At 47.0% G+C, this 27,358-nt stretch overlaps 1 protein-coding gene across 2 annotated transcripts in view; it reads left to right on the top strand.

The window, feature by feature from the left end:
• The window catches only part of TEX2 (testis expressed 2), a 108,406-nt gene that overhangs the window by 62,970 nt on the left and 18,078 nt on the right, over window positions 1–27,358 (top strand). Inside the window, exons 3-8 of one of the 2 annotated variants that reach the window (XM_061144390.1) lie at window positions 1,889–2,089; window positions 3,175–3,517; window positions 4,800–5,047; window positions 16,401–16,547; window positions 21,162–21,261; window positions 22,280–23,622. In XM_061144390.1, coding sequence (XP_061000373.1) covers window positions 1,889–2,089; window positions 3,175–3,517; window positions 4,800–5,047; window positions 16,401–16,547; window positions 21,162–21,261; window positions 22,280–22,338 — 1,098 coding nt within the window. In that variant the 3' untranslated portion in view covers window positions 22,339–23,622. Of the gene's footprint in view, window positions 1–1,888; window positions 2,090–3,174; window positions 3,518–4,799; window positions 5,048–16,400; window positions 16,548–21,161; window positions 21,262–22,279; window positions 23,623–27,358 lie in introns of those variants that run through there. The other variant, XM_061144389.1, reaches the window with a different exon arrangement.

Below are 27,358 nucleotides of genomic sequence, written 5' to 3'. Positions count from 1 at the left end.
ATATAATTGGCTCTTAAATTTCATACACACACACACACACACACACCCAATGACAAAGAAGTGTATTTGTCTGTTTTTATTTCCAGTCATGTGCTCAGGATACTCTTTGTGAGGACTTTTTTTTAATGGTTACTCTAGTGGGATCATGGAATGGTGAAATGAGGACCAATTATTCTCTACTGTTTTGGGAGTACCTTTGGGTCAAGAATCTTGTTCTTTTGAAAATCTGTGTATCAACTCCTGACACACTACTTGACAGGTAGATTCAGTGAATGTTTTGATGAATTGATGAAAGAATAAAACAGAATTTTGAAAATCCCTCACTCGCCAAGGATCTCAATTCAAGATTTTAGTGTGAGACTCAAATACTCACCATGGAAATGGCTATTCCTTGAATGACAACCCCAACTCCAGTGTAATGATCTTCAGCATTTTTCTGCTTATTTCAAAGACATTTATGAAATGAGAGTGGGAACATAGTAATTAAAGTTCCCTAAAGAACTTCATTTAAAGAGATCTGGGTCACCCATATCATCCGAAAAAGTTCTGTGGGGCTGGCAGTGTTAAATGATGAATGCTGACTGCAGCTAAAACCAGCTTTAGCACAATTTTATTGTGTGTAGCGGTGTTGTGTATTGCCTGTACAGTTCAATATGTTTGCTCTTGGGACTTCTTTGGTGGTCCAGTGGTTAAGAATCTGCCTTCCACTGCAGGGGATGTGGGTTTAATCCCTGGTCAGGGAACTAAGATCCCATGTGCCCCGGGGCAGCTAAACCCTTGCACTCAAACTTCTGAGCCCTTACTCTAGACCATGCTGTGCCACACGAGAAGCCCAAGCACCACAGTGAAGACCCAGCACAGCCTATATATACACACACACACATACATATACATGTATGTATATATATGTTTGCTCTTTGTAATCATATGTGGATTTTTAAACTTATATTAATGGGTAGGGGGAACCTGGAATACAACTTTAAAAGTTACTGTGTATCTTTGAATTTTGATGTATGGTTGATCGTATCTGTGATTTATTTAATGCCTCTTTTTTTTTTTTTTTTTTTGAAATAGCATATGTATAAGTGCAATTTATTTAGTTATTTTTATATTTTATTTATTTATTTTTGGTTGCACTGTGTCTTCGTTGCTGCATGCGGGCTTTCTCTAACTGTGGCGTGTAAGGGCTTCTCTTGTTGCTGAGCACAGGAGTGAGAGAGCTTCAGTAGTTGTGGTGCACGGGCTTAGTTCTGCTAGGCATGTGAAATCTTCCCAGACCAGGGATTGAACCTGCATCCCCTACATTGGCAGGCAGATTCTTAAGCACTGTGCCACCGGGAAAGTTCTGTTTAATGCCTAACTCTTGATCATCCACTTTACTATATGATTTCACTGAGATATAAATGGGGAATGGTACGGTAACAGGAGTTAATATGGTCTGTGAAATCTCAAAGATTGTTTTCAGGCCGGCTGAGAAATGGATGTGTCTGGTTAATTAAGTAGAACAGATTGGGTGGGATCACTCGTCCCCAGAGGAGGTCAGGGTGAGAGACTTATATTTACATCAAAACAACTTTTAAGTTTCCTGATTTGCTTATCAGCTTCAAAAAAAGAAGGAAACCTTTAATTATTTAGGAAAATGGACATTGTCTTTTCCTGCCTGAATCCAGGTTTTTAGTTATCAAAAACATATCAAATTACTCCTCAGCACTGATTATCCTTCAAGCTAAGCAACTTGTCTCAACAGTCTCTTGTCATCAGTAAGTTAGTACTTGCCTCATTGTCAAGTTTGGCTTCAGTGTCCTGAATACCGAAGTGGCCATCGTTTTCATACTGAGTCAGATGTCTGTTTATTCTCATTTTGTTAATGGAAATTTTTCTCCATCAGGGATGGATGAATGAGATTTACAACTATGATCCAGAAACTTACCATGCGACTTTGACACATTCAGTCTTTGTTAGACTTGAGGGTGGGACCTTGAGACTTTCAAAGCCCAATAAAAATATATCCAGAAGGGCAAGCTACAATGAAACAAAACCAGAGGTCACCTACATCAGCCAGAAAATCTACGACCTCTCGGACAGCAAGGTGAGCCTAATTTTGGAAGCTTAGATGAATGAAAAGCATTTGGAATCTTGAATGCTTTACTGTATTTTTTTCACTTAAAAAGGTTGTGTGTGTTTTTAAAGTATTAGTCTAATTTAGAGCAGTACCTGTCAGACGTTAATATGCATATGAATTACCTGAGTGTCTTTTAAAATGCAGAATCTGATTCAGCAACTATGAGGGGACCCTGAGAGCCTGAATTTTTGTGAGCTCCCAGGTGATATCTATGCTGCTAATCCACGGACCACACTTTGAGAAGCAAAGGCATCATACACCCTTCTGACTTGAAGAGTTAATTTTTTTTGGTCAGACAAAGTCACATGTTACAGTGCTGGCTAATAACTAATGGAGGCCCTATAAATCTGGAGATTATGGATATATATGCAAAATAACCACATTTTGTTAAAAGTATGACATACTTCTGTTCTTGAGAAATGTAAATTATTTGTTATTCCAAAAAGCTGTAGGTTCTCTATTCTTCTTAAAACTCTCGTGCATGATCTTTGAATTTCCCCAAAATTGCAGAAGTCTTTAAAAGTTTTTTTTTAATAAATTCATTCTTAACTTGAGGTTGATTAACTTGAGCTTCCTGTCAAGATCTACTTTGATAAATTCTTTTTTTTTCCCTCCTCGGCTTAAGTTTGGCCCAGGGTCATTAAATTCAGTTCATATTCAGACTTAATTGATGATAATACTCTAAATAGTTATTGTGCTACTGTTACCTGAAAGTCATAGATATTTGTAACTGTCGAAGTTCTTGAACATCTCCTTTCTGGACTTATTTTGAAGAAAAAGTCATTTCTAGAAATTCTAGTTTCAAGGGTTCGCATGCCACAACTAAAGATCCCATGTGCTGTAACTAAGACCTGGCAGTCAAATAAATAATAAATAAATATTCTAAAAAATTATAGTTTCTCTAGTCGTGTTACGGACAGATGGCAATTCTTTTACATTCATCATTTTAGTCAAAAGTGACTATGACGTCTGCATTTGTGCTCTGCACAGTAGTAGTGCTCATCATAGCCAATGCTTAATTTAGCATGTAAATCATTTCCCTTTCTCCGTAGGTTTATCTTGTGCCTAAAAGTTTGGCTCGGAAACGAATCTGGAATAAAAAGTACCCCATTTGTATTGAGCTTGGTCAACAAGATGACTTTATGTCTAAGGCCCAGACTGACAAAGAAACTTCTGAAGAGAAGCCACCAGCTGAGCGGGAGCTGGGAGGCGAGGACCCTAAGAAGCCACCCCACCCTCAGGAGGGAACACGATCCGGCCATCGAGATCAGATACTCTATCTCTTTGGGAGAACTGGCCGAGAAAAAGAGGAGTGGTTTAGGAGATTTATTCTGGCATCTAAGCTGAAGTCAGAAACCAAGAAGCCACCACCTGCTGTCTCTGGAAGTAAACCAGGTAATGACATGTGTGCTAAATGCTTATGTATTTTTAAAGGGCCTGTGAGTGAATTGAGAGAGATTCCCAGGTAGGAAGGAGGCCCACCCTGAATTGATGACTCTCTGCCACCTAAGGTGTGTTCAGGGGTCATTTACCATCTAGGCTGCTCACTGTGGTACTCTGTACCAAAACATTTAACCAGTGATGGAAATATTCATAGATTTTTTTTTTTTTTGTCTTTGCTGGTTCCTTAAGGATTATATTTATTTTTATATCTTGAGGCTCCTCTGAGAGAAGCAGCAGCAGCAGAACCCTAGTTGTAATAAGAAGGCTGGTGAGAAGGCGGCTCATGCTCTCAAGCTCCTGGCCTTCAGCATGGCCTCCATGCTCGAGACCACCATCCAAGTGCCAGAATCCTTGGGCTCCTGACTCACTGCGTTTGCCTCAATCACCAGGCCCCTGTGCTCATTTCCTGTCCCTCTATCCCATGTACTTTGCTTGGAACGTCGCTGACTGTCTCACTGTCCTCCAGACAGCGCCTGGAAGACACTGTCTTTGCTTTCTGCGCCCTGTCTTTGCTTTTGGCATATGCTGTTCCCTCTACCTGGCTTGCTGTTCCCCACCTGGGCCGGGAAAATTGCCAACTATTTTTTCAAGGGGCAGTCCGGAGGTTACTGCCTGTGGAGGTCAGTGCTGGGGGAAGCGCCTCTCAGCTCTCTTGGGCAGAGGCTCTCTCTCCCTATGCTTCCCAGTCGTGCTTCAGTTACAGTGCTTATTTCAGAAAACTGTGGTTTATTTGCCTGGGTGCCTCAGTTCAAGGGCAGTTATTGTGTATGTCTTAATCTTTTTCTTAATGTGGAGTTGGCCCAGAGAAAGTGCTTGATTAAAAAAACGTGTTGAATGAATGAATGAATGAAAGATGGTGTGTTTTTCCATCCACAGGCTTATGGCAGTTCCAGTTAGCTTTTTCTGTCCCCTTTCCATGTGCCCCTGGGAGGTGTATCAGTCCTTCATTTGACCCTAACAAGTTACCAGGAAGAAAAAAGGGTACCTACCAGATATGTATCATGGCTCCCATTATGCTGAATCATCTCGAAGAAAAATAAAAATTCTTCTAAAAAAATGATCTGTCATTACAATGGAGGGTGTCTTTCAGGCTGGGAAATAGCGTATTTTTTGAACAGTGATTGGTAGCATTTTAGCCACTTTTCAACTGAACCCATTGGAGCACGCTCTGTGTTCCGTTTCCCTGGCCGCTGCCCTCTTCGTCTGTGTTAACAGCCGTGTCTTTTTGCCCCAGGGATTTTGCCCTCACACAGCAGACACAGCAGCCCCTCGGGACACTTGACCCACAGCCGCAGCAGCAGCAAAGGCAGCGTGGATGAGCTTGTGGCCCAGCCGAAGCAGAAGGAGCTGGTGGGCGGCGTGCGGCAAAAGATGCTTCTGGACTACAGCGTGTACATGGCCAGGTGTGTCCCCCAGGAAGGCCGGAGCCCCCAGAGGAGCCCTGTGCTGAGCGCGGAGAGCAGCCCCACCACGGGGAAAAAGGTAAAGCTGGCCGCCCTGGCCTGGCTGTTCTACGTGTAAACTCAGGTCTTCATACACTAGCCCTTCGAGCGCCTCTTCTGTACCAGGCCCTGTTCCAGGCACTGGGGACACAGTGATGAACCAGACAGATGAGGGCCATGCTCTTAGGGGGCTGGAACTCTAGTCTGGGAGACAGCAAGCATCAAACATCGGGTGCCGATAAGGATTAAAATAAAGCCAAACAAGGGAGAATGGGAAGTGGCCAGAATGGCTACTTTAGATTGATGGTCGAGGAGGGCCTCTTTGAGGATGCGACACTTGGGCAGAGCCTTGGCCAGAGTGAGGAAGTGAGCCCTGTGATCTGTGTGGGGGGAGCGTTCCAGGTGTGGGAACCAGGTTCAGAGGCCCCAAAGCAGGGATGTGGCTGCAGTGTTCAGGGAACCACCGTGAGGTCGGCGTGGGTGGCAGTGAGCGAGGGACAGAGGCAGGGCCTCCTCAGGTCAGCTCCTCGTCAGTCAGATCATGGTAGGCCCTGGGAGGGCTTTGAGCAGGGCATAATGTTGATCTGATTTGAGTTTGAAAAAGATACGTGGCTCTCATGGAGAAGGGGCGGAGGAGGAAGAGGGTGGATGGGAGGTGATGGTGGCAGCCGACAGTGGGGCTGAGATTGAAGGGTCACAGCAGGGGTAAGACGCAGCTGCCTTTGGGAGACTCTTGGAGGGAGCTGGCTGGGTTTGCGGGTGAATTCCATGCAGGATTGAGAGAACCAGAGCAGTCAGAGGTTACCCCTGAGCATTTGATCTGAGCAGCTGGGTGATCAGTTGGGAAATTCACAAAATCATTAGCAATAGAGGTCTAATTCTTCAATAACCATTGTATGCTCAACTTCTCAGACTCCTCAGCTGTGTCCAGGGCTTTTGAATGTTTACCATCAGCATTATTTGCACAGTATTAGTATAACAAGCTGGACATTGACTTGAGAGCATTTGTGATTAATATAAGCTGCCATCTGCCAGATTCTGCTAGATCCTTTAATAGAATTACTCTGATCCCTTGAACAGTCTTGCCAACCAGCTAGTACTCTCTCCATTTTGTAGGTGGAGAGACCCAACCTCACAGAAGTTAAGTAGGTTAATTTCACAGTTGCTAAGTGATGGAGTGCTCCAAACCTGATCTGAGACTCCAAGACCCTCTGGCTGCCAGGACTGCCTTCTTGGTGGGTCATTCTCAGACTGTGCTCGACCGCAAGCCTCCAGCCACTCAGGTTCCGAGGCACAGCCTCTGCCTATGGAGCAGAACAAGGCCATGTTCAGTTGCTAAAGTGTTTGAACTCTGATCAGATGACTGTGTTTCTGTTAACCAGAAGCATCTGGGGCCTTCCTCTTTGTGCCTTCAGCCTTTATTTCTTCTGTTGACTCTCTTCACTATGGAAGAGGCCCCAGAACTTCCCTCAGCCTACTCTGTCAGGGCCAAAAAAGACCGTATGCCTTTGCTGGCCTCTGACCCACTGCCTGCACCTCTGACTTAATTTACCAGCTAGAATGGGAAGTAGGCTTCCTGCTAAGCTAGGGTGGGATCATATACAACTGTTCTAGAAATGTCCTGTTTACCACTGACTCCCACTCCCCTACCCTAGTCCCCTTGCTCCCTGGGTAGTCAGCTGCCTTGACCCCCATCAGACTCAGGAGGATCAGGAGGAGAACTGTGTGATATAAGAAAATGATCTACTAAGTAAATGCTTGCTTTTTAAAAAAGAGTTCTGTAAATTAACAGTTTTAGAACATCGTTTCCTCAGTATGTGTTTACATGTGCTTGTTCTTTCATGTCATCTCTGGGGTTTGTGGGAGGCCCTGCTGGCACACAGCCGAGGCCCCGACCTAGCGCTGCTGTTGCTAACCTTTCTTCCAGGCACTTTAGCGCTACCCCCTTAGGCACCAAGATCTTTTTTCATCTTTTGCGCCTGATAAAAATCTCTAAAAACCACATGGCACTTCCTGGCCCCCTTAGGCGGAGCAGGCAGGGATGATTTCATCTTTCCTTGCTGATTTAAAGACTCAATACAACACATGGAAATTTAGGCCTGTGGTCTGGCGAGGCTACTGAGTTCAGGCCTTTCACCCCATCTGAGCCACCCCAGACCACAGACTCTGCAGCATTTTCTGTCAGCTGTCAGCTGGCTGGTGTGTCCTAGTTGCCCTTCCTCGAGTGCTTATCCTCGTCTCCCACCCTTCCCCTTGATTTACTGATTTTAATCTGCTCGAGCTAGGAAGCCACAGAGAACCAGAACTGTGTGAACAGAGACAACTATCTTTGAAAGAGGGGCTTTTGAAGAAAGTGCAGGAGGATTAGTGCTGGGCTTCCACATCTACTTGGCTGGCCTGAAGCACATGTTGGCTATGTCCTGGCTCTCAGGAGTGGTCTGATAGTAGAGATGGTTGTGAACAGGTATAGGTGTGTGTGTTAGTTATCTATTGCTGTGTAACAAACAGCCCCAAATGGGGTAGCTTAAAACAATAGCAATGATTTATTTTGCTCACAAATTTATAATTTCACCAGGCCTCGCAGTAAAGCTTTCTCTCTGCTCCATGCAGTGACAGATGGGGAGGCTGGACTCAGGGCTGGAGGACCTGCTTCCAAGATGGCGCTTGCACGGCTTGCGTGTAGATGCTGGGTGGTGGCTGGGAGTTCAGACTGAGGGCCTTGGTTCTTCTCCTTGTGGCCTGGGCTTTCTTCATTGTGGTGGCTGGGTTCTAAGCACAAGTGTCCCTAGAGAAAAAGACAGGTGGACACTGTACTGCCTTTCATGACAGTAAAAGTATGACTAATCTCGGAAGTAAAATAATGTCACTTCCTTCCTGCGCTGTTAGTCAGAATAGTCAAAGAGCCCAGAGGGGCATAGATTCTACCTTTTGCCGCTGCTAAGTCATGTCAGTCGTGTCCGACTCTGTGCGACCCCATAGACAGCAGCCCACCAGGCTCCCGTCCCTGGGATTCTCCAGGCAAGAATACTGGAGTGGGTTGCCATTTCCTTCTCCAGTGCATGAAAGAGAAAAGTGAAAGTGAAGTTGCTCAGTCATGTCTGACTCTTTGAGACCCCACAGACTGTAGCCTACCAGGCTCCTCCATCCATGGGATTTCCCAGGCAAGAGTACTGGAGCGGCAAATTCTTAGAAGAGCATTGAACCATTTTTGGGAAATAAGATATGCTACAGTATTTATTCCTGTACTCCTTTTGTTACTTTTCAGGCTTTTCTGTTCAGTGGAGATAGTTCTTTACTAGTTTCATTTCTCTTTAATTTTGCGATTTGAGCAAATGAGGATCTTCCCCCTACCCCATCTTTGATTTTCCTTTCTATTCTTTGCCTGTGAAGCGTTTGCATGGTTCCCAAAACCAAAGCTGTACAAAGCCATACGCAGAAAAGTGCCATCTCCCCCACCCTATTCATTCATGCCATCCTCCCCACCCCCACCCTCACCTCAGTAGTGAACCAGTCTCCTTAGTCTCTGGCTCATCCTCTCTGGGTTCATTTCCCCTCCTTTCTTACACAGAGGGTATCCACGCTAAGGATACTCTTTCACATGCTTTTTTCACTTACCGGTACACTCTGGAAATCACTCCACATCAGTTCTTAGGTATCTTCCCTTCCTCTTGTTTTTTTCTTAAAACAGCCATGAAGACTGACTTCATTGTGTTAATGTTCTGTAGTATATTCAGTCCTTATAGGCATATAGATGGTTTATGATATTTTGCAGTTAAAAACAACACTGCAGTGAATAACTGTGTGGCTCTGTGTATTTTTGTGTTATTGGGGATACAGCTTCACGATGAAATCTTAGCAGGATGTCAGAATGTAAACTCACATGTAGTTTTGTTACATATTGCCAAATTCCCCTCCATAAGGGTTGCACCAGTGTTCATTCCCACTGGTCACAAGAATGCCTGTTTCCTCACAGTTTCATCAAGTGTGGACCTTTCTGATGTGGTCATTTGTACACATCCTTCCTGCCCGAGATGGCCAGGGTATTTCTTTGGTTCATGTTGCCTCTGCTGTCACGAGTCCAGGAGGGACTGAAGGGCCTCTGAGACTCAAGGGGACCTTGGACATCTCTTCAGGTTACACTGTCACTCCGTCAGTGTGGGCCACCACCCGCATGCTTACCCCAGGTCACACGTCCTTCCCCTTCTGTTCAGGGAGCTTGGGACACAGCTCCAACCTTTGCCTCGGCCTGCTGCTGCACTGACAGGCCATGTTCAAAGCCTTCCTCACCCGGAGGGCTCCAGGCCTAATGGCAGTGTCCACACACTTGGCCTCCTTTCTCACACGTTGCCCAGTGCTGAGCTGGGTCAGGAGGTGAGTGAGGCCGCAGGTGCTCAGGAGCCAAACCCGTGTTAAAAATACCCAGTGATAATTAGTAAATATAGACTAGACTTGGATTAAACAGTACTAAGCACTTTTGTTAGTGATTCTCACTCAATAATTAAAAGCAAGTTCGGGGCTTTCTGAAGGCACTTTGGAGCTCAAAACTTGAATCATAAAATACCACGGTTTTTGGAGGAAGGGCCTGGTTCTCCAGATGGTTAGCCATTAGCCGTCAGCCACTGAGCCCTGACTTGCCCTCGTGACTCTGTTATCTCACAAGCACAGGCTGTGCCAGCCTCTGAAGTCTCCAAAGCCCTGTGATCTTGGCGCCATTTTCTCTCTTCTCAGGCAGCTTACCCTCTAGAACAGTGAGACCATGAGGCTGGCTGAGGAGACCCACAGCTTGACCATCTTGTTGAGGCAGTCTCCTTGGTTTGAGGAGAAGATATAAATTAAGAAAATGAGGATGCTCTTAAGAAATGCCTAAAGGTGGGATAGTATTACCTGGAGTGGGCACCTCAGGAAGGGAGACCCCACTGGCAGCCTGTGGATTTGCTGAGGGGTGCAAGGCCAGGGATGCTGCTAGTTCTGGGGGCCCCAGAGCAGCCTGCCTGGGAACGGGGGACCGTCGGTGAGGTCATGCTCTGAGTCCTCCAAGCATGAGGCTCTGGTGTTCAGATCACATCACACACTGCCACACTGCTTTTCGCTGGAAGGTGTTAAAAACTATTTAGAGCTCCTGTAGTCTACCCCAGGTCTGGAGAGTCCTATCTTCATTATTACTAGTTCCACTATCTCCTTACCTAAAAACTGGATCATAAGGGACTACCTCCTGTTTGGTGTTATCAGGAGATAAGAACTCTACAAAGCAAACAGGAATTAAACAGGAACCAGGAAATGTTAACAGGCAGAGTGGCTTCCCAAGACTTCCTCTTTCCCTCCTCAGAGTCTGCTTTTTAAACTTTTAAAAGGGGAATTGTGAAGTGCTTACCATTAAGTAAAAAATGTAAAGCCGTATATTCAATTTTAAAATAAATTTTAGAAAGCCTCCAGATAAGAGTGTCATGACAGTTCAGTGGGGGAAAGTGTAGTCTTTTCAGCAAATAGTAAGTGCTAAAGCAACTGGACATCCACATGCCAAAGAATGAGGTCAGACTCCTCCCTCACACTGTATACAAAGGTTAACTCAAAATGGATCCTAGAACAGAAACTATGAAACTCTTAAAATACAGGAGTAAATCTCTGATTTGGAGGTAGATAAAAACTTCTTAGATAAGATACCAAAAGTACACACAACCAAAGGAAAAAAAGATAAATTGGACTTCATCAAAATTAAAACTTCTATGCTGCAAACGTACCATTAAGAAAGGGAAAAAACAACCCAGAGTTTGCGAATCACAGGTCTTAAGGGTCTTGTGCCCAGAATAGATAACGCAGGGGTCTCCAGCCTCCAGGATCTAACACCTGATGATCTCAGGTGGAGTTGCAGTAGTAATAATAGAAATAAAGTGTGCAATAAATGTAATGCACTTGAACCATTCTGAAACCACCCCCCACCAACAACCTGGTGGATGGAAAAATTGTCTTCTATGAAACCAGTCCCTGGAGCCAAAAAGGTTGGGGATCACTGATATAGAGGACTCTTAAAACTCAATAACAAAAACCTAATTAAGAAATAGAGGATCGGAACAGATATTTCTCCAAAGAAGATATACAAATGACCAATAAGCATATGAAAGATATTCAAAGTCATTAGTCACTGGAGAAATGCAAATCAAAGCCATAATGCAGTGCTACTTCTAAACCACTAGGATGGCTAGAATGAAAAAGATAATAGCAGTTAGTGAGAATGTGGAGAAACTGGAACCCTTGTACAGTGGGAATATAAAATGACACAGCTGCTGCAGAAAGCAGTTTGATGGTTCCTCAGAATGTCGTCTATGCAGAGTACATCATGTGAAATGCCAGGCTGGACGAAGCACAAGCTGGAATCAAGATTGCCGGCAGAAATATCAATAACCTCAGGTATGCAGATGACACCACCTTTGTGGCAGAAAGAAAAGAGGAGCTAAAGAGCCTTTTGATGAAGATGAAAGAGGAGAGTGAAAAAGGTGGCTTAAAACCCAGTGTTCAAAAAAATAAGATCATGGCATCTGGTCCCATCATTTCATGGCAAATAGATGGGGAAACAATGGAAACAGTGACAGACTTTATTTTCTTGGACTCCCAAATCACTGCAGATGGTGACTGCAGCGACAAAATTAAAAGACACTTGCTCCTTGGAAGAAAAGCTATGACAAACCTAGACAGCATTTTTAAAAGCAGAGACATTATATTGCTCACAAAGTCCATATAGTCAAAGCTATGATTTTTCCAGTAGTCATGTATGTATATGAGAGTTTGACCATAAAGAAGGCTGAGTGGCAAAGAATCACTGCTTTTGAACTGTGGTGTTGGAGTGTTGGACTCTTGAGAGTCTCTTGGACTACAAGGAAATCAAACCAGTCAATCCTAAAGGAAATCAGTCCTGACTATTCATTGGAAGGACTGATGCTGAAGGTGAAGCTCCAACACTTTGGCCACCCGATGCAAAGAGCTGACTCATTCGAAGGGACCCTGATACTGGGCAAGACTGGAGGCAAGAGAAGGGACAACAGACGATGAGATGGGTGGACGGCATCACCGACTCAATGGACATGAGTTTGGGCAAGCTCTGGGAGATGGTGAAGGACAGGGAAATCTGGCATGCTGCAGTCCCTGGGGTTGCAAAGACTAAGCGACTGAACAACAACAGAATGTTAAACATAAGAGTTATGTGGTCAAAGGTTCCACTGCTGTGTATACATCTAAGAGAAATGAAACTCTGTGTCCACGCAAAAACTTGTAAACAACTGTTCATAGCAGTGTTATTCACAGTAGCAAGAAGTGGAAAACAATTGAAGTATCCATCAATTGAAGAATGAATAAAGTGTGATGTATGCACATAATAGAATATTCTTCCACAATAAGAAGGAATGATAGGTGTACTGATACGTGCTACATCATGGATGATCTTGAAAACATTACGCTTAGTGCAAGAAGTCAGTCACAAAAGAACACATATTGTTTGATTCCATTTTATGAAATGTCCAGAATAGGCAAATTCACTGCCACAGATTAGTGATTGGTTGCCTCAGGCTGGTGGGGATGGAGTTGGGAGGAATGGGGAGTGACTGCTAGTGGATACAGGGTTTCTTTGGGGGTAATGAAGATATCCTAAAAGTGACTGTGCTCATGGCTTCACGACTCTGAATACACCAGCTACCACTGATTAAGCTCTTTAATGGCTGAATTGTATGGTATGTGGATTGTGCTGTGTGCTAAGTCAGTTCAGTTGTGTCTGACTCTTTGCAACCCCATGGACTGTAGCCTGCCAGGCTCCTCTGTCCATGGGATTCTCCAGGCAATAATACTGGAGGGGGTTTTCATACCCTTCTCCAGGGGACCTTCCCGACCCAGGGATTGAACCTGAGTCTCTTAAGTCTCCTGCATTGGCAGGTGAGTTCTTTATCAGTAGTGCCTCCTGGATTATATCTCCATAAATTTGTTTTTATAAAAGGATACAAGACCATGTTAGCTACATCTGTTTTTTTAATCTATGTATTCTTAAAAGTATATATATGTTGAAAACAGACTGAAAGAAGATGTAGCTAAAATGTTTTAAATAATTAAATCTGGATAGTGGGATTATGGGTGTTTTCTATAGCACTTATGCTTGGTTTTGTAATTGGGGAAACAGCTCCCATGGGAGGGTTAGCACTGTGCCTTCTCCTGGACCATGCAGCCCTTTGTGAAACCCTCATGACACCAGGTTGTGTGCGACCAAACCTTAGCAGCAAAGCCTCTAAGCTCTTTTTGTCCCTAAAAAGCTGGGCTCATCTGGCTATTTATAATAGGAGAAGTTACACCACACAAAGTAAATCTGTACTATTTTCTTTCTACGGGTTAGTTTTTAATAAAATACCTCCTGAGAGCTAATCAGACAGTTCTAATGGCCTTGCTTCAGCTCCTGGCCATTGAGCTCTCCAAACTTTATTTTGGGAGCCATTTTTAGAAACTTACCCTTTCTAAATACACATCTTTAGTTGAAATGGTGACATGAATATGCTTCTCACATTCCTCCCTGCAGCCAAATAGCAGCCTGAGGAAGTATATGCACATTTATTGTTTAAGGTCTTACATGTTTATGACTTTCATTGAAAATGCATTCTTTCTAGCAGCCTGTTGAACCCAGATTTTGTTCATAAAGCTGCTCTGACGCATTGTCAGTGTTCTGCTGCTCCTGGATTTTTCTTTGTTCCCCTCAAGTCTGTGGAGAGACCCTGCATTAGAAAAAGGAACAGTTGAAAAGAAAAAACACAACCTGCTTGTCAGTAATTTCGGAAATTTGTTTCCACATCATATGCCTTTGGCTTGGACAAAAGTTGTGAAATAGGCTTTGTTTCTTGATATTTTGTGTTAAACCCTGTTTCCTGTGAATAACTCGGGTGTAAGGAGAGGTTAGTAAAGGGCCAGCCCTCCCACAGGAGAAGGGAAAGAGTGACCTCTTCTCTGTACAGCCTACAGATCTGAGTATGACATGCGCTGTCCTGCGTGGGCAGCGTCTTGGCTCTGCCCGGCCTCCCAGGGGAGGAGGGCATTGTCCTTGGATGAGTGCTCACTCAGAAGTCTGCGTGGATAATTTCATGTGACTCAGAGACAGTGAGTAACCTCGGAAAAGTTAGACCAGATTCCTCTCAGGTGGGGCGCAGACGTTCTGGCAGAGAAAAAAAGCGATTCCAAAAGCCACATACAACTTGAAGCATGACAGTGCTTGCTGGGCACAGACTCCCGCTCATCCATCCGGGACCTGGTGGCCGAGGTGCCCTGGTTGCTAGTGGAAGCCTGTACAGCCCAAGGGCACAGCGAGGGTACCCCACAGCTGTTCACACAAGGCAGCTAGAGCCGTGTCTTCTGAAATGTATTTATTGTTTAAACCAGAGTTTAATTTTTTTTTTAATGAAACTCATCAACATTCAGAAGGGAGAACTTTGAAAACATCCCAATTTGAAGGACTCCTCAAACATAGACTATCCCTGCTTATATGCAGTAACATTACATTGAGAAATGCAAGTGAACACCACGTCCCCAAAGCGAGAGACGGCACATGCTCTGATAGGAGTAGAGGACAGGTGGGCACTGGGTGATCTGCCAAGCTCCACACACACTCAGTGACTGGTTCAACTGGGTCAGACCCTAAGGGCTCCAGACTTCAGAAGAGTCACACATAGATACCTGCCATAGACCTTTAGGACACTCGCACGTCACCAGATCTCTTAAGTGAAAAGTCCATGAGCAGCAGGCCACACACGCGTGTACTCTGCCACCAGCCTAGGACACAGCTGTGTGGGGCTGCCCAGGACAGACGTGACTGGCGTGAGCCTGCACGCGTGGAGCACAGAGGCGTCCGCTGCGTGTAATGGCTGCAGGCAGCCGTGAGGACAATCCAAATGCATTTGTATCAACCGCAGAGGGAAGAGAAAGGGTGAATAGCCCACAGATCCTGCATTTCTCGTTCTTTTGGCCTTTGCCTTCCAAGGCTAATTGACTCTGTGAAGCTGTCATCTCATTAGAGCCCTCGGCACAGGACACGGCTGTCACGCCGGGGCCAGTCACTCCTGCTTCCTCCCACAGGACGGAGCACTGGGGGACAGGGAGGGGCTGTGAGTCAGGCTGCGCTGATGAATTAGGGGCCTCAGGCAGGGCACTGATCAGGGCTGAGTCTGTTTTCTCCTCCCTAAAATAGAAGTAAAAGTCCTGTCTTTCTGGGGTATTGTGAGATGTAGATGAGGGAGCCTGAGAAGGAGTCTTATCCTAGGGCCGGGTGTGGGGTCAGTGGATGCCCCAAGCATCACCCGTGCTCTCAGAGGGGCCGTAGGTGTCGTGGCCACTTCTCCCTCTGCTTGTCCCCCACCCTGGCCCTCTCCCACCAAGAGTCTGGGGCTCAGTACTCAGCCTTGGAAATTAGAGGCTAACAGGGTTTGCTCTTTTCCCACCTCCCACGTTGGGCTTCCCTGGTGGTTCAGTCAGTAAAGAATCCACCTGGCATGCAGGAGACCTGGGTTCAATCCCTGGGTTGGGAAAATCCCCTGGAGAAGGGAATGGCAATGAACTCCAGTTATTCTTGCCTGAAAAATTCCATGGACAGAGGAGCCTGGAGGGTTACGAGCCATGGGGTCGCAAGAGTCAGACATAACTTAGCGACTACACCACCAGCACCACCTCGCATGTTGGCGTTTGGGATGGATTGTATCCAGTGGAGGGTAGGCCTGGGCAGAGATGGGTGAGGACAGCTGTGGGAGCTGCACAGAATTCCCCTGTCTCATCCAGGGCTGTGGGTCTCAACCTCACCTGCTCATTGCATCCATGAGAGAGCTTCCAGAAAATCCTCTTACCCACTCATATTAGCATCTCCGGATGTAGGACCCAGACACCAGTATTTCTAAGCAACCCTTGCCCCTCACCCAAGAGAATCGTGACCTCATAGGAGTCAGGCTAAATGTGAGAGTTCTGGGGCTGTCTGGGGAGACCAGCTTGACAGTTAGACGTCCTGGGAGTCTTAACTGGAAGAAAGATAGGCAAGCATTTGATGAGATGTGTCATTGAGTCAGAACGTTGGTACCAAGCTGATTTGGGGGGCGGGGAGGGGGGGTACGGTAGGGTAATATGGCTGAGCTAATTGTATGAAATATTAGCTGGTTCACGAGAAGACTGGTAGCAAACGAAAATAGATGAAGAGGGGTTTTCATCGGTGATGGTGGCTTTTGTTTCTCTTTTTCTTGTTCACTGACATAATGTGGGACTTGTAATTTATAGGGAAGAAATACGACTCCCCATCTCGAGAGGGAGGAACCTTCAGTGACTTTATAAAAATAAGCACCTGTCTTGTCCTCCAGTTGCTTTCTAGCTAATTTTGGGCCCTTTCCTTTTGCCAGTTGCCAGAGGTGCCATCCTCCGAGGAGGAGGAACAGGAAGCCTGGGTGAATGCCTTGCTTGGAAGAATGTTTTGGGACTTCTTAGGAGAGAAGTACTGGTCTGATCTGGTGTCTAAGAAAATCCAAATGAAACTCAGCAAAATAAAGGTATTGTTTTCCACACAAGAGTGTTCTAATTCATCACGTCTTAATTTCTGGAAATTTTATACGTTATGTCCTAAGTGAAAAATAATGGGGTTGAAAACAGAACAAGTGGAGAGTAGTGAGTTCTTACCAAATAACACATCTGGGCTGTGACCTTGACCATCTGACTAACTGCATCTGGGGATTTAGTGACTGCTCCTGTTTACTTTTTTTCTTCGGTGGCCCTCATTATTATCCACTCTAGGATTATCAAATCCAGGATTCGATCTGGGACCATGTGAGCTTTTGTAGCTATTTGCTATGTAGAATTCTGTTACCTTTAAGTTAGTAATGAACTTGAATCGTATGGCGGGAGAGCTCACCCAGCCACACAGCATGTGCTGTGAGGAAAATGCCAGACTACATAAGGCCTCTTTCCCAACTCCTCTCAAAGCTGGGAAGGCCTCTGTTGCGCTCTCAGTGTGTCTGCATTTGACCTTTACTTCTGGCCAGATGGTGTTTTTATTTTGGGCTCTCTCTCTGCTGAAGAAACAGTCCCGGTGCTGCTGTAGGCCCGCTTGGAAGTGAGTCTAAACTTGCATAAGTGTTCTTCATGGTTGCCACTTAGTGACTCATTTAGTACCACCTTTGCCAACCAGCAGACCTGAGTTAGGTGACTGAGACTTAAGCTTTTGATCCAGTGAACACCCTGCCAAGGAAGAGTCGCCGTGGTCCACAGATCCTCACGGAGAGCTTGCCCAGTCAGCAGCTGAAGTCAGTGTCTTTTGGGTCATAGCCACTTTGGAGAAGCAGAAACATATGGATCTTTTCCCTAGAAGAAAGCACCATGACACAGAATCCTGCCCATGATCTCAGAGAGTTCAGGGACTCCATGTTAGGAGACAGTGAATGAAGGTAAAATGGTGTTCGAAGAAACTGTGGACGTGGAGGAGCTTTGGTTTGGTTCCTTTAGATCATGAACAGAGCCCTTCCTGACTCAGGCAGGCTCTCCCTGCCAGGCGGCTCACTGTCGTCCCTTCCCCAGGCCCTGAGGAGGGGGAAGGGGCACCACCTCAGCCAGGGGAGCAGGTTTCGAGGCAGAGTTCAGGGCAGGCTCTGTGGACAAGGGTCAGCCTGTTTGTGTTCTCCGGGCGAGTTGAGGGTTGCCTGCTCTGCTGGCCAGGTCCCTGGGGAAGCAGGAGGCAGTGTTTGGAGTGGACAGGCCAGCAGCCACCCTGGAGCTCACTCAGCCTCCTCCCCTTTCTGGAAAACCATGGAGGGCTTGAGGTCTGGGTGGAGGTGCAGGGCGGGGCTGGTACTGCTCTTCTCCCAGAGACTGTCGTGGGCACTTCCCTGAGCAGGAGGGCCACAGGTCATGGTGACGAGGGACACCACTCTCCCATTACAGACGTTCCAGAACAGACTGGGACAAGGTATCAGAGTGCTGGTGCTGGGAGTCCACCCCAGGTGGAGAACCGTGGGGTCCCTTAACCCAGAAGAGGTTGAGAAAAGTCTCTCATTTTCTTCTTCTCCCTTTGCTGGCTGGTCATGTGGGCTATTTTGCAGGACACAAACTTAAACCTCCTCCCATTTTTTGAGGTCACAGTGCTGGGAGGTCAGGGAGGAGAAAGGGGCCCCGATCCAGCAGCACCAGCAGTTCAGAGGCGGGGGCTGTCCTCCCCGCAGTGCCAGCCTCAGCACCTCCTACCCCCCACCCCCACCTGAGCTGTTGCCCCCAGAAGTGCCCTGCAGACTAGAGGGGGGAGCCTGGCAATGGGATAAGCCGGAAAGCAGCAGGGTATCACCCCACTTCTGAACCTGCCACCACCCCTGCCAAGAGAACTACAATCAGCAAATAGCCAAGTCTCTCTAGGCAGGGCCATTCCGTAAACCCAGTGGTGAGTGTTAGTGAATGACCAGTCAGGAGCCGGCATGTCTGGAGGAGCCCCAGCTGCCCCTGGGACAGAGCTCTGCCCTGTCTCTTGGCCTCCTCGAGGGCCTGACACACAGGCAGCTCTTGGCTGGCTGCAGGCTCTGGTTGTTACCTTCACCCACAATTATGGCTCACGTTGTGAAAGAGCAGCCCTGTGTGTGTAGCTGGTGCCCAGTGATGGGTGTAAAACAAGCTGAGTCTCTGTCCCGACAGCAGGTACACCCTGCTTGGCTGGCTGCTCCGGCTCCACCTTGGAGCCCCCGGTAGTTATGGCCTCTGTGCCCAGGTCAGCAGATGCTGCTCAGTTACGGCAATGGTTTCCGACTCACCCCCCAGCAACCTGGAGAGTGCCCGGTCCCCAGCTGGGTTTACGTGAAGGGTAAAGAGCACACCCTGGGTTCCCTTGGGTGGGAAGAGGAGAGTCTCTGTTGGGGGAGTGAGCTTTCCTTGGCCCTCCCCCGCCCCCACAGGGCAGAAAGGAAGCTGCTCTTGGGCCTGGTCCTGAGAGTTTGGATTCAGATCATAGATCTGAGCAAGGGAGAGGTAGGGGGTTGGTTAGAAATGTTGCAGAAGCTTGGAGTTGGGCACTCAGGTGAGTGGGTAGGAGAGATGCCTGGCTGCTCTCCATCCCCACTCCTGCTTACTGGTAATTCGTGCCCACCACCACACCAAGCCTTTCTCGGTCTCCTTCAGTTCCCGCTTTCATCTCAGGCCCTACCTCTGCCCTCTGGGGACTCCAGGGAGCCAGGATGGGGGTGGGTGGGAGGCTGGACGGGGCACAGGGAGGGACTCCACGTTCTCTGTCTGCAGTCCACTCCCTGTCTCGGTGTCGGCTCCTGTTCCCATGGAAACCTGACCTGCTCCAGAAACACTGGGTGTTAGGATGACAATAATAGACACACAGGACTGGGGCAGGGGTGCCAGATTTTGGCTACATTCTTGGCCAAGTAGCATTTCTGTAGGCTGCTTGGAAGGCCAAGTACCATATAACATTGATGCTTTGGAAAAATGGTTTTCCAAATAAAGCAACCACCAATTCAGAACACACATTTGAATACTGTAGTCACGTTTTGTCCGTCTTAGACATCATAACCTATTTAACACCTCCATCCCCACAAAAAATCAAAGATGACATTCTCTGGCGAATCCTGAAAATGTCTTGAGTTTCTCTGCAGAGAGACAGCTAAAGAGGTCCAGCTCAAATAGGCATGAAATTCATGCTTGGCTCGATGCTTCTCATTTTATGGGAGATGTTCAGCATATGTTCAATTTTTTTTTAACTCGTAATTATATTCTAAATTTTACAAAATTATTCTAATGTTTAACTGGAGCAGTACTTAAGGAGACTAAGAAAATTCTGGGGAAAAGAAAAGAAATGGACTTGCCAGACATAAAAATGTATTTTAAAGCTACAGTAATAAAAGCACTTTGATACTGTTAGGAAACAGTGCTCAATACAGACTCCAGTGAGGTGGGAATCTCACTGAAAGGTGGCTTTGCAGGTCAGTAGGGAAAGATTTAGAAATAGGTTAAGACGCCTGAGTAAGTCATTGGGGGAAAAACTAAGGTAGATTCCTAATTTATGTCTTACACTAAAATTAGGAATGGACTAACTAAACTATATTGTTTAAAATATACATAACATACATTAATCCAGGTGGAGGAAGCATAGAATTAATTTTTGTGCTCTGGAGATGAAGTAGGAATTTCTAAGCATGATACCAGCACTCTTATTTTAGTTCATTTAGAGTAAATTCTTACTGACAGCCGTGTTAGTCAGGGTCCCAGTGGGAAACACATGACACATTCAGATGGAACAAGCCGCAGGGGAGAGTTTAATAAAGGGAGGGTTTAGGAAGGTGTGGACTGATGCAGAGAAACTGAAAGGCCTAGTGCAGTACCCCAGGGCTAGCGGGGAGCGGTTACCCAAACTCAGGCAGGGTGGCTGTGCGAAGGTGCTGCCTGTCTGGCAGGAGCTGTGGCCTTGAGCAAAGAGAGGGGACGAGTGCCCGACAGTACGTCCCTCCTGGTACCTCCCAGCCCCCTGCACACTCGTGTGTCCCACGGGCCAAGCTCAGGCAGAAGTCAGAGGGCAAGAGAGGTCATTCGTGCGGTTCCCGCAGACTGGCCTTCCGGGCTGTAGAGAGGAACTCAAATCCACGGGGGCAAGGGAAAAAGTCTAGCACAGGGGTCAAAGGACGTGATTTTTTTTGTGTGAAGGATTTTAATACATGTTGTAAGTTGGCCTACAGTCAATGTTCTAGTGACTTCCTGTCTTCCCCACACTAGTCCTCTCAGAGAGGTCCATTTTCCCAGACTTCAGCCAACCCTGGGCATTATTAACCTGACCAGCATGACTGATTCCTTCTCCACAGTCAACACCCTCAGAGACGCCTTCGCTGACCTTATCCAAAACTCCCCAGCCTTCCTCCTCCCCATCACGCATCTTGTTTTCTCTGTAGCCCAGTCAGTCTCTGAAGTTAGGTTGTCTACTTTTCTGTTTCTGCCCCTTCAGCCTAAACCCCATGAGAGCAAGGACCTTGCCTGACTCGTCCACGGCTCTGTCTGTAACATGATGCGTCATGTGTGGCGTGTTAAGTAAATGTGTTCCCCACACCTGGACCATCGTTCCCTCTGAGACTGTGGACTTCTAACATTAACCAGGCTACTGACGTGTCTCCTTCGTTTTCCCTTCTCTCTTCCAGCTCCCGTACTTCATGAATGAGCTAACTCTGACGGAACTTGACATGGGGGTAGCTGTGCCAAAAATCCTGCAGGCCTTCAAGCCTTACGTTGACCACCAAGGTAACTCTTAACTGGCTCCAGAGGGGAACTGAGTGATTATATGAATGTTAAAATGTTGCCACCACTGCAGATTGAAAACCAAGGCTTTGTGTTTGGTGAGAGTTGGAGGCTTCCCTGTTTTGGGGCCTCCCTGGTGCAGAATCTGCCTGCAATGGGTTTGATCCCTGGATTAAGAAGATCCCCTGAAGAAGGGAATGGCAGCTGACTCCAGTATTCTTGCCTGGAGGGTTCCATGGACAGAGGAACCTGGCGGGTATAGTCCACAGGGTCACAAAGAGTCAGACACAACTGAGCAACTTTCCCTTTAGGGGAGGTGTTTTTAACCATAGTTCATGTTGTGTGTCTTCTGTTCTTAATGGTCACAGCCTTAAAATGCTGGGGAGTGTATCTGGACTTTCCCTCCTAGTCCTTCGAGTCTTCTGGATCCTTAAAGATCCTCCTCCAGCCCAAAGATGCCGCTATGCCAGTTACTGGGAGCTGAGCTTTTGTGTGACCAGGCTCTGCATGGCCTTTGCCCTTGCCGGGGTGAGAGGCGCCGGCTATGCTTCAGGCCCGCTCACCTCCCACATTGTTGCGGCTTCTCTTATTGCAGAATGCAGGCTCTAGGGCTCGCAGGCTTCTCTGGTTGCGGTCCATGGGCTCAGTAGTTGTGGCGCACCAGCTGAGTTGCCCCGAGGCACATGGGATCTTCCTGGACCAGGGACGGAACCTGTGTCCCCTGCATTGACAGGTGGATTCTTAACCACTAGACCACCAGGGAAGCCCCGAGCCTCTTTCCACTTAAACTAGATTTACATTATTCCGCAAAAAGCTCGGGAACAAAGTAAGAGAGAAAATAATCACAACTTCTCAAGAGAGTGATGTTTGTTTTGAAGTAAATGTTTTGTAAAATTTATAGACTCCTAGCATCTACTTTTATCCTGTAAGGCTCCATCAGATGACTCCTGAACATATTTAGTGAAATCAGGTTCTGTATTGTATACATTTGATGTAAATACAACGTTTTTTTTTTTTCCAGCTCTACAGTTAGCAGCTCTAACAAGTATTTCATCTGACAGTGAAGCCCATATTTCCTAGTTCTTAGCATCTCATCGATTTCAGAGAAAGATCAGAGAAATATTTGCAAATCCAGAGGTCCATCTAATAGCATGTTGAGATCACCTGTGACCACTTAATCATGTCTACACTTTGATAAAGCTGAGTGTTCCTAGGTTTCGTTAATTTCTGGTTCACCAAGAGTAAAGCTGGAAAGGATTGTTTCTTTACAAATGGCCTTACTAGAGTTTTGTCAACTGCGAGTGAAATTTTAAAAGCTGCATTATCTACATGTCAGGTGCGGAGCCGGGATCTTGGCCCCGTCTGCATTCCAGGACGGCCTGCCTTCCTCTGGCTCTAGCAGGCTCTGCGTTGCCCTTTGCCTCTTTAGGAATTGGCTGGTAACAAGCTGGTAAATGATCAGCTAACATAAACCTCCTGAGAGTTGGGCTTAAAGAAAGTAAATAAAATAATATGTGTGCATGCTGTTTTCTAATGCATTTGCAGTCTCTTATCTCAGGACTGTCCTTTGTTGAATTAGTAGAAATTTCCAAAGAGAGGGGGGCAGGGCCAGAGCTAGGCTTTGAAGCTGGGCTTTGAAGCATTTAAGAAGCGTCCCGGTGGCTGTGAACTCCGCAGCCTCTCAGGGCAGCTTTGTGAGGCTTTGAGTGAAATACACTAAATGCCTCAGTCTCAAGTCTCTTTCCTGTTCCTCTGGAGCCAGAGCTGCAGCCAGACGTTTTATTATACAGATCAAAGCTTTGCCAGTTTTTAATCCATCTGAGGCTTACTTAACTCCTTTCGGGGCAAATTATAGAGATCTGCCTGCTTATGTAACAAGGGAGGAAATGTTACTAAAGAAAGGAAAGATAAAGACATAAATGTGGGTTTTGAAACTTTGATCAAATTAGGTTTTTCCAAGCCTGCAAAGGATGCATGTGATGGTAAAACAGAAATGAACATGAAGGGACGGTTTGGCTTGGGTTCCCTTGCTCTTAAGAGAAACCTTTGCTTTGGAGGAATTAAAATCAGGAGTGACTTGTTAAAACTGACTCTAGGGACTTCCCTAGAGTCATCTGCCACCACTGACCTATCCTGGCTCCAGGACACATAGCCGGGTTCTCGTGCAGCAAATAAGGGGAAAGGACCCTTATCTCCTGGGCACCTTCACTTCCTACCAGTGGCGGGTGGCCAGAAGGTGGAGAGAGGCCGTCCCTTAGAAATTGGCTGTGCACCTTCTTTCTCTGACCCCTGCCTACCCCACACACCCCTCGTGTAGGGCAGGGACTGGTCTCCTTCCTTCCCCACAGGCCACGCAGCCTCCCCCTCCCACCCCTCGTCCCCACCGGCTGCTCTCCCCAGGGCCTGACCTTGGAGGGCCACCAGGCCAGGCTCTTTCTGGTTGTTTTATTAACTCTGTTAGGGTAATGGTTATACCTTCATTCATCCAACGAATACCCAAAGTGGGGAAAGCTGGAATATTTAGAAAAGGAAAAAGGAAAACATAACCCTTCATCCCACCATTCAGAGATAACCGGGTGACTGTTTCTGCTACATTTGGTACATTCTCGGTCCATTCTCTCCTGAGCCTTTTTTCTCATGGATAAAAACTAATTTAAAATGATGGATAACCAACAAGGACCTACTGTATAGCACAGGGAACTCTGCTCGATGTTATGTGGCAGCCTGGTTGGGAGTGGAGTTTGGAGGAAAATGGATACATGTACATGTATGACTGAGTCCCTTCACAGCTGTTGACCTGAAACTATCACAACATTGTTAATTGGCTGTGCCCCAATAGAAAGTAAAAAGTTTAAACTAAAAAATTCATTGAAAATATATAGCTCCTTTTTCCACCTCTTAAAGAATTGGTTAGATTGACGGTTTAGACTTGAGAAGGCAATCAGAGGTTCCCTAGCAGGACCCTGCCCTGTTTAGATGCACACGCCAAAGCCCAGAGAGGGGGTGACACGCCAGAGGCCACTCAGCAGCCTCGCCTTCATCCTGCTCCACAGATTCCAGGCCAGAGGTTCATGTGCACACCGGCTCTGGGCCAGGCCACCTGCCTTCGGGCCCTGCTCCTTTGTGATCCCACAGCAAGGCCTCAGGAGGTTACTGAGCACCCAGCACCTCGGTTTCCTCATCCACAGAGTGCTGAGGGCAGGAGCTTCTCCTTTGTTGGTCATGGTGGAGACAAAACGCTTTGCATTACCCTCAGAGAGCACACGTGACGCACAGGAAGCTGTCAGTGTTCGCTGCTGCAAAGCTTGATCAGGAAAATCTTCCTGAAGGGGTGCAGTGGGGACCCTCGGCCGTCGGCCAGGCTTTTATCTTCCACACCTGGGACCAGAGGTCTCAGAGCAGTGCCTGCAGGGGCGTCAGCAGTGTCAGGATGAACCAGGGACGTGGACTATGATTCCCTCAGGTTCAGATTAGTTCATTTAGTCTTCAGGACGTTTGCGACGTGGAGTTAAGTCTGCAGATAGATGGTCACTGAGTGGATGGAAAGAGTGTCGTGTGATACTGGTTTTCCCTGTTTCAAGATACCCAACGAGCAACCCAGGTTTGCATGAAAGAGCTCTGATTCTTTGGAAAGATGACTGTGTGTCCCACAGGAATGGGAAGCTGGTCTGTCTCCAGAGATGCCCATAGTCGTGACTGGCAGGTCCACCATCTACACTGTCTTGTGGACCTTGATTTATGGTGCCTGGTGCCTTTATTCAGTGCTGTGAGCTGAGTGCAACCAGAGTCAGCTGTGAGCTGCCTGTTCTGTCGGCTACACCCTCATCAAGAGAGCAGCTGCCCGGGGCTGACCACCGTGACAAAGCCAGACTGTGGGGCTCAGCACAAGAATGGCACATACACTGTCTGGCCAGATGGTGTTGCAGGAAGAAAAAGTATATTTTCTGCAGAAAGAATAAAAATGTACCCATTTGCAGGTCTTGGGTGAGGTGGAGAGGAGAGACTCTGATTTGGGACTGTGTCAACCTTGAAAGGCGGAGCCGTTCCGAGAACAGTTACAGGTTGAAAGAACCAAAGATGACATCTGTCCTAAAGGACACACCCAAGTACGAGGAACAATACTAGTTCCCTGTGGTATCCGAGGGAGCAACGTGGCACCGGTCTGTTTGCCAGGAACAGAACAGTCACGGATGTGCTCGTCTAAGAGCTGAATAACTCAAATGTCTGTTCTTGATAACATATGACTACATCTTCCATTGTGAGAGCTTTTGTTCTTTGGATGCCAGATGTTGGCTTTCAGAGAGAAAAATCAGCCATCAATTACGGGTAGAGTGAAGTGGAGGAGCAGGTAACATGAGCTGGGCTCAGTGAGCAAGGCTTATGTAGGGCCCCTTACCTCCTGCGCTGCCCCTGCCCCTTAAACCTGTTCCAGTGAGACTGAGGTCACTTAGTTATTTTATTTTATTTATTTTTTACTTAGTTATTTTAATAGTAAACACAACAGTGAATTGCTGAGTGAAAGTACTAGATTTTTACCAACATGGTAAGACTGCTTCTTAGTCTTAATGCCTTTGTGTTCAGTCACTTTAGTGTGTCTGACTCCTTGCAACTCTATGGGCAGTAGCATGCCAGGTTCCTCTGTCCATGGGATTCTACAGGCAAGAATATTGCAGTGGGTTGTCATGCACTCCTCCAGGGGATCTTCTGACCCAGGGATTGAACCCATCTCCTGCCTAACAGACAGATTCTTTACCACTAAGCCACCAGGGAAGCCCTAATAGAATCTATTAAATCAACTACTAGGGAGAAGGTGGAAGAAGCTCTGTTCTACTTGTCTTGGGTGACACACACCAGGGTACGTGTTTTACCTGTGGTGGCATCTCAGTCTGCTCTGCTCCCCACAGCCCAGGCCATTGTTGTTATTCTTCAGGCATCAACTTCCTGAGGATAGGGGTTTAGCTTAGCATCTTGAGCTCTGATAGCCTGTGTCAAGAACTCAAGAAACAGGGCTTTGCTGGTGGTCCAGTGGTTTGATCCCTGATCGGGGAACTAAGATCCTACATGCCGTGGAACTACTAAGCCTGCGCCCCGCAGCTGCTGAGCCCTGGAGTCACAACTAGAGAGTCCGTGCACTGCAACAAGAAAGATCCCGCATGACATGATAAAGGTTCCAAGTGCCGCAGATAAGACCCAGTGCAGCCAGGAGGAAAAAAAAGACAGAAGCTATGTTAAAAAGATAAAAAAAGAGAAACAGAAAAACAACCTTCTGAGCTCTTCAGGTCCTTGTGTGAAGCCTGACTGAAGTTTGTCACGTTCATTGTAAGTTGTGTTTCCCCTGTTGCCAGTGAAAGGCCAACAGGGACTTGTTGGCAATCAGGTGCCACCCTTCACCACGGGATAGCCTCGCAACATGAAGACCCCTTGTGTGGTAGAGACCTCATGAACTGAGTGTTTGTGTCCCTCCCAGATCCATCTGTTGCGGCCCTACCTGCAACGAGATGGTAGAGACAAGGCCTTTGGGGTGATTGGGTTTAGATGACGTCACGACAGGATTAGTGCCCCCATGAGAAGAGACCAGAGAGCTAACCCGCCGTCTGCCACAGGAGGACACAGGTGAAGGTGGCTGTCTGCAAGCCAGGAGGAGAGCCCTCACCAGGACTGGATCGGCTGGCTCCTTCCTCTTGGGCTTCCAGCCTCCAAAACTGTGCCAAATAAGTATCCGTTGTTTCAGCCACGGAGTTTGTGGTATTTTGTTACACAGCCTGAGCAGACTGAGACAAGACCCTTTGCATTCACGCCCTTTCCAGAGAGCCTCTCAGGGTGCTCAGTCGTGTCTGATTCTATGCAACCTCACAGACTGTAACCCGCCAGGCTCCTCTGTCCATGGGATTCTTCAGGCAAGAATACTGGAGTGGGTTGCCATTCCCTTCTCCAGGGGATCTTCCCCACCCAGGGATTGAACCAACCTCTCCTGTGTCTCCTACACTGCAGGTGAATTCTTTACCGCTGAGCCACGGGGAAGCCACCTTACTCCTGTCTTAAAAAACTGTCCTGCTCCTTAACTTCTAGTTTTTGTCCTTGAGCGCTACCAAGACCAGGT

The sequence above is a fragment of the Dama dama genome, chromosome 5 (assembly GCF_033118175.1).
Source record: "Dama dama isolate Ldn47 chromosome 5, ASM3311817v1, whole genome shotgun sequence".
NCBI classification, from domain to species: Eukaryota; Metazoa; Chordata; class Mammalia; order Artiodactyla; family Cervidae; genus Dama; species Dama dama.
This window is presented reverse-complemented; position numbering and strand designations above follow the sequence as displayed.